Source organism: Jaculus jaculus, chromosome X (assembly GCF_020740685.1).
Source record: "Jaculus jaculus isolate mJacJac1 chromosome X, mJacJac1.mat.Y.cur, whole genome shotgun sequence".
Classification (NCBI taxonomy): Eukaryota; Metazoa; Chordata; class Mammalia; order Rodentia; family Dipodidae; genus Jaculus; species Jaculus jaculus.
In genome coordinates, this window is record NC_059125.1 from 62,769,668 (window position 1) to 62,775,451 (window position 5,784).

The window sequence follows — 5,784 nt, forward strand, 5'->3', positions numbered from 1 at the left end:
TAGCACTAGGGAGGCAGCGGTAAGAGGATCATCATGAGTTCTAGGTCACCTTGAGACTACATAGTGAATTCCAGGTCAGCCTAGGTTAGAGTTAAACCCTACCTCAACAACAACAACAAAAAAAATTCATGAATCAAATGTCATCTACATGAAATTCACTTGAAATGCATAAGATAGATCAGAAAGAGAGGCAAAAACTTACATCATACAAATATTATTTTTTAAAATGTGAGTTAGATTGGAATATGCTGACCTAGGGATACATCCATTGCAGTATGGTCAATTGGGGAAACAAAATTGCAAGATATTATCTATATGCATATATGTAATTAATAATCTCATTTTATAAGGAAATTATCAATATCATATACATACACATACGCATATACACATGAATGAAGACTGGGTAAAAGTTACACATATTGGTCCCCCAAATGTAAAAGGAGACATTATGATGATAACAATTATGATGATTATATTGTTTAAACAAGAGCATACTATCCATATTTTTTTTTCAGACAAGGTCTTGACATGTAGACCAGGCTGACCTTGAACTTGCAGCAATTCTCCTGCCTCTGCTGCCTGAATGCTGTGATTATAAGCATATGTTACCATATCCAGCATATTTTATTAATGTTATAAATTTGCAGTAGTTTATGTCAAGGCAAGTAAGCATAATGTAATGTCAGGGAGAAATACACAGAACTAAAGGATATATTTCACAAGCTGCTGCTTTGCTAAACTTCTGTTAAAATACTTTCTAACCTTATAAAGTATTCATTTTTTTTGCCAGGCATGGTGACATACACCTTTAATCCCAGCACTCAAGAAGCAGAGGTAGGAGGATAGCTATGAGTTCCAGGCCAACCTGACACTACTTAGTGAATTCCAGGTCAGCCTGGACTAGAGCAAGACCCTACCTCAAGAAGAAAAAAAAAAAAAAAAAGAAAGAAAAAAGAAAAGAAAGAAAGAAACAAAAACCAAAAAAGCATTTAAATTTTTTTTTTTCTGTTTTTCGAGGTAGGGTCTCACTCTAGCCCAGGCTGACCTGGAATTCATTGTGGAGTCTCAGGGTGGCCTCGAACTCATGGCAATCCTCCTACCTCTGCCTCCCGAGTGCTGGGATTAAAGGCATGCGCCACCACGCCCGGCTATCATTTAAAATTTTTAATGAGGAATAAGTTAGGCAAGGTCTGGAGAGATGGCTTAGCAGTTAAGGCGCTTGCCTGCCAAGTCTAAGGACCCATGTTCGATCTCTCCAGATCTCTCCAGATCCCATATAAGCCACATACACAAAGGTGACATAAACACAAAGTCACACGTGTGCACTGGGTGGTACATGTATCTGGAGTTAGATTGCAATGGCTGAGGACCTGGTGCACCAATTCTTGCTCATTCTCTCACTCTCTCTCTCTCTCTAAAATATATTAGGCAAAATCCTTGTTTAGTGGCACTCTAGGACTCCTTCAAGATGTTTAAGGAAGCATAAAGGCCAACTGAAGTAGGTACCATGATTATTTGCATGTTTTTCCAGTTTCTGTAATTGTTTCTTTTCTACATTAAAAGGATCATCAAGGGCCTAGGGAGATGTCTCAGTAGATAAAGAGCTTGCTGCTTAAACATGAGTACTTGAGTTTGAATACTCAGCCCATACATAAAAGCCAGAGGTGGGGTCAGGTTTCTATAATCCCAGCATGTAAAAGGGGAGATGGGAAGCAGAGACAGGAGAATTTCCTGGAAGTTTGCGGACCACATAGCCTGGTGGATGAAGCAGTGATAACCAAGAAAGTGAGAGAACTTGCTACAAATGAAGAGGAAGATGAGTACCAACACCTGAAAGCTGTCCTTAGACCTCCACACACATGCGGCGGCATGCAAATGCCAACACTCACGTGCACATAAACACACACAGACATACACAACAAAAATACTTATAAAAGAAAATATAATCGAAGAAAATATTTTGCATGTAATCTTTCTTTTACATATGTTTTACTTAATACACAAGGAAGAAAGTATTAAACTTTATCTTCTTGCATCCTTTGTTGTTTTCCTTGTTACAGTGAGAACATATTAGATTTTTAATTGGAAAGACAAGTGACATTAACAACAGAAAATAATGGAAGAAACTACCTTTCCACACAAATTCCATTTTGCTCTTGTTCTCTACTTTAGAAAGTGAAATCATCATTCACTCCCAAGACAAGAGATCTCCAAGTCATGCTAGGTCACTCCCATTCTGTAATCTTCCACCCTTCCTCTTAATTAGTCACCAAATCTACATTCTAGTTTATATATATCCCCACTTTCCTCTAATTAATCATAAATCCCATCATTGCTACTTCCTAAATCTCTTGCAAAATCCCTTCCCTTCTTCACCACCCTTTCCAATAAGGCTTTTTATAGTTTAGGACTTTATGATCTCTCAGTTTCAATAGACTCTAATGTAATCGCTTCTCTTACTTTTCCACCTAATCTCTCTCCATATTGCTCTAAGAAATGTCTCTCTAGAAAGTTTGAATGTGCATTGGTGGTACACAAATAAATACAATTTAGTTAAGTATTTATATTTTAATATAAATAAGAAATACAACATAATATTTATGACTTCAATGATATTATTGTTTAAATTTAAAACATTCAAGTGATGAATATTCAAGGCCTGCCTCAGAAGCCTAGTAAAACCTTGTCTTTAAAAATGGCTTGGGATGGCCTGGAGAGATAGCTTAGTGGTTAAGCATTTGCCTGTGAAGCCTAAGAACCCTGGTTCAAGGCTTGATTCCCCAAGACCCATGTTAGCCAGATGCACAAGGGGGTGCATGCGTCTGGAGTTCGTTTGCAGTGGCTGGAGACCCTGGTGTGCCCATTCTCTCTATCTACTTGCCTTTCTCTCTGTCGCTCTCAAACAAATAAATAAACAACAAAAATTTTTTAAAAGGCTTGGGTTATAACTCAGTGGTAGGGAGTTGCCCAGCACACATAAGGCCTCATCCTGCCTAGTACCAGGAAAAAAATTTTAAAAAACTAAAATATTTCTTCTGTGAGAATTTTTTTTTCTAAGATAGGGTCTCACTCTAGCCAAGCTGACCTGGAATCCCTATGTAGTCTCAGGGTGGCCCTGAACTCACGGTGATCCTCCTACCTCTGCCTCCCAAGTGCTAGGATTAAAGGTATGTGCTACCACATCTGGCTTCTATGAGAATTTTGTTCCTGACATTCTCAGACTTTCTTACAGTGTCCCCATAACACTTATATTCCAGGACCTACACTTCATAACATGATAATTATTTACATACCTGTTTCCCCCACAAAATTATAAACTCTGCCTGGACAGGGACTATATATTACACAATTTCTTTCAGTGTTTTTTTTTTTATTGTTTTAACTATTTTTATTTTTATTTATTTTAGAGAGAGAGAGAGAAAGAGATGGAAAAGTAGGAAGGGAGAGAGAGAATGAGCATGCCAGGGCCTCCAGCCACTGCAAATGAACTCCAGATGCATGTACCCCCTTGTACATCTGGCTTATGTGGGTTCTGGAGAATCGAACCTGGGTCCTTTGGCTTTAAAGGCAAGCAGTTTAACTGCTAAGCCATATCTCCAGCCCCATTATTCTTATTTTAATTTTATTGGCAACTTTCATAATTTTAGACAATAAACCATGATAGTTCTCCCCTCACCTTCCCCTTCACAACTCCACTCTCCATCATATCCCCTCCCCCTCTCAATCGGTCTCTCTTTTATTTTGATCTATAGCGAGGAGGTTTTCAGCTTAGCTCCAGCAGGATTTCTCAGAGATTTTGCAGCCCAAGCATGTAGTATCTTCAGCAATAAGTTCTTACCATCTATTCCTGGTGGGAAACCAAGAGCCTTGGCAATGGCCTGTAATGCTTTGGGGGCATCAGGGACCTCCCTGGCCAACAACTCACTGGAAGGTATCCCATCCCTGACACAGAAAATTTCCTAGTAACAATCTATGGCTTATAGGTTCATCACTGTCCAAAAATGTAGGTTTCTATATGACTTATTCATACCCTCTTAGATTTTTTTTTTTTTACATGTCACAGAAAACATTTTATTGGCCATTTGGATGGTTTATTTGCCAGGAAGGATGATCCCGTCATACTTCTGCTGGAACCAGCGCATGGCCTCCTCCTTGCTGATTCTGTGTTTGGCCCCAATGCAGCCTGTCCTGCGCTTCTTGTCTGCGATGCTGAAACCTGGCCTACCCAGCACCACATAGAAGTCCAGGCCGTAGATACCAATGCTTGGGTCATACTTGATGCCCAGGTCAATGTGTTCCTGGATCCCCAAACCAAAGTTTCCAGTATCTGAGAAGTTATTTTTTCTTAACTCGTACTCTCGCACCTTCAGACCCTTTTCCAGGATTTCTTCTGCCTTGGCTCCACGGACTGTGCAGTGGACAGCTATCTTTTCATTTCTCCTAATGCCAAAGGACCTGACGGTGTATCTAGCTTTGGAAAACACAGGGGTCTGGCCTGTGAGCTGCTCCAACACCTTGGCTGCCCGGGTCAGTCTGTCTCCACTCTCCCCGACACAGATATTGAGGCAGAGCTTGCGGATGCGAAGTTCCCGCATGGGGTTCTCCTTTTCACCTTGGTCCTGCTGAGCCCACTCCTTGGGAGGACGGGCCGAGAGTGACCGTGGAGCCCCGCGCGCCCGGCCCGCACAGCCCTGCCGGGCCCCATCCGACCCGCACGGCGGGCTCTGTCCTCCTCTGGCCGCGGGCGAGACGGCCTCCCGCAGGCCCCACCGGCCGCGGATGGCGATGGATATAGGAGAAGCAAAGCCAACTCTCCGCTACTCCCCTCTTAGATTTTGATTAACCCTCCCCCACCCTTTCTTTACTCAATATCCTCCCCTGACCTCACTTAGGCCTTTCCACCCCCAGTAATCTGTTCTTCTATTTTCAGATATACAATATCATCCCCTTAACTCCTCTCTTCTCCTCCCTCCCTTATAGCCCCCTTTCCAGCTTACTGGCTTTTGCTACTGAGATTTATTCCAACTCAAATGCAAGCCCAATCATCTGTAGCTAGGATCCACATATGAAGGAGAACATGTGGCGCTTGGCTTTCTGGGCCTGGGTTACATCACTAAGTATAATCCTTTCCAGGTCCATCAATTTCCCTGCAAATTTCATAACTTCATTTTTCTTTACTGCTGATTAGAACTCCATTGTATAAATGTACCACATCTTCATTATCCACTCATCAGTTGAGAGACATCTAGGCTGGTTCCATTTCCTAACTATTGTAAATAGAGTGGCAATAAACATGGATGTGCAAGTATCTCTAAGGCAGTGCAATGAGTCCTTAGGTTATATGCCTAGGAGTGGTATAGCTGGGCCATATGGTAAATCTATTTTTAGCTATTTCAAGAACCTCCACACTGACTTCCACAATGGCTGTACCAAATTACATTTATTATGTATTATATATAATATATATTTATATATATTATTGACAACTTCCATAATTATAGACAATAAGCCATGGTAATTCGTTCCCCCACACTTTCTCCTTCATAATGCCACACTCCATCATATCCCCTCCCCTTCTCAATTAGTCTCTTTTATTTTGATGTCATCATCTTTTCCTCCTATTATGGTGGTCGTGTGTAGGTAGTGTCAGGCACTGCGAGGTCATGGATATCCAGGCCATTTTGTGTATGGAAGAGTGCATTGTAAGGGTCCTACCCTTCTTTGGGTTCTTACATTCTTTCTGCCCCCTCTTCCACATGTTTTCTAGATAATACCCATTCT

General features: G+C 41.3%; 1 protein-coding gene across 1 annotated transcript; it reads right to left on the bottom strand.

Annotated features, from left to right (window-relative positions):
• Window positions 1-4,060: 4,060 nt before the first annotated feature.
• Window positions 4,061-4,648, bottom strand: Rpl11 (ribosomal protein L11). The gene has a single exon (XM_004660973.3). The coding sequence runs from the start codon at window positions 4,596-4,598 to the stop codon at window positions 4,095-4,097; it is 504 nt and encodes a 167-aa protein (XP_004661030.1). The 5' UTR covers window positions 4,599-4,648; the 3' UTR covers window positions 4,061-4,094.
• Between the last annotated feature and the right edge of the window lie 1,136 nt (window positions 4,649-5,784).

What these genes read in the sequence shown, in the direction of transcription:
- Rpl11 (XM_004660973.3), bottom strand. Translation starts at nt 4,598, where the DNA reads ATGCGGGAACTTCGCATCCGCAAGCTCTGCCTCAATATCTGTGTCGGG.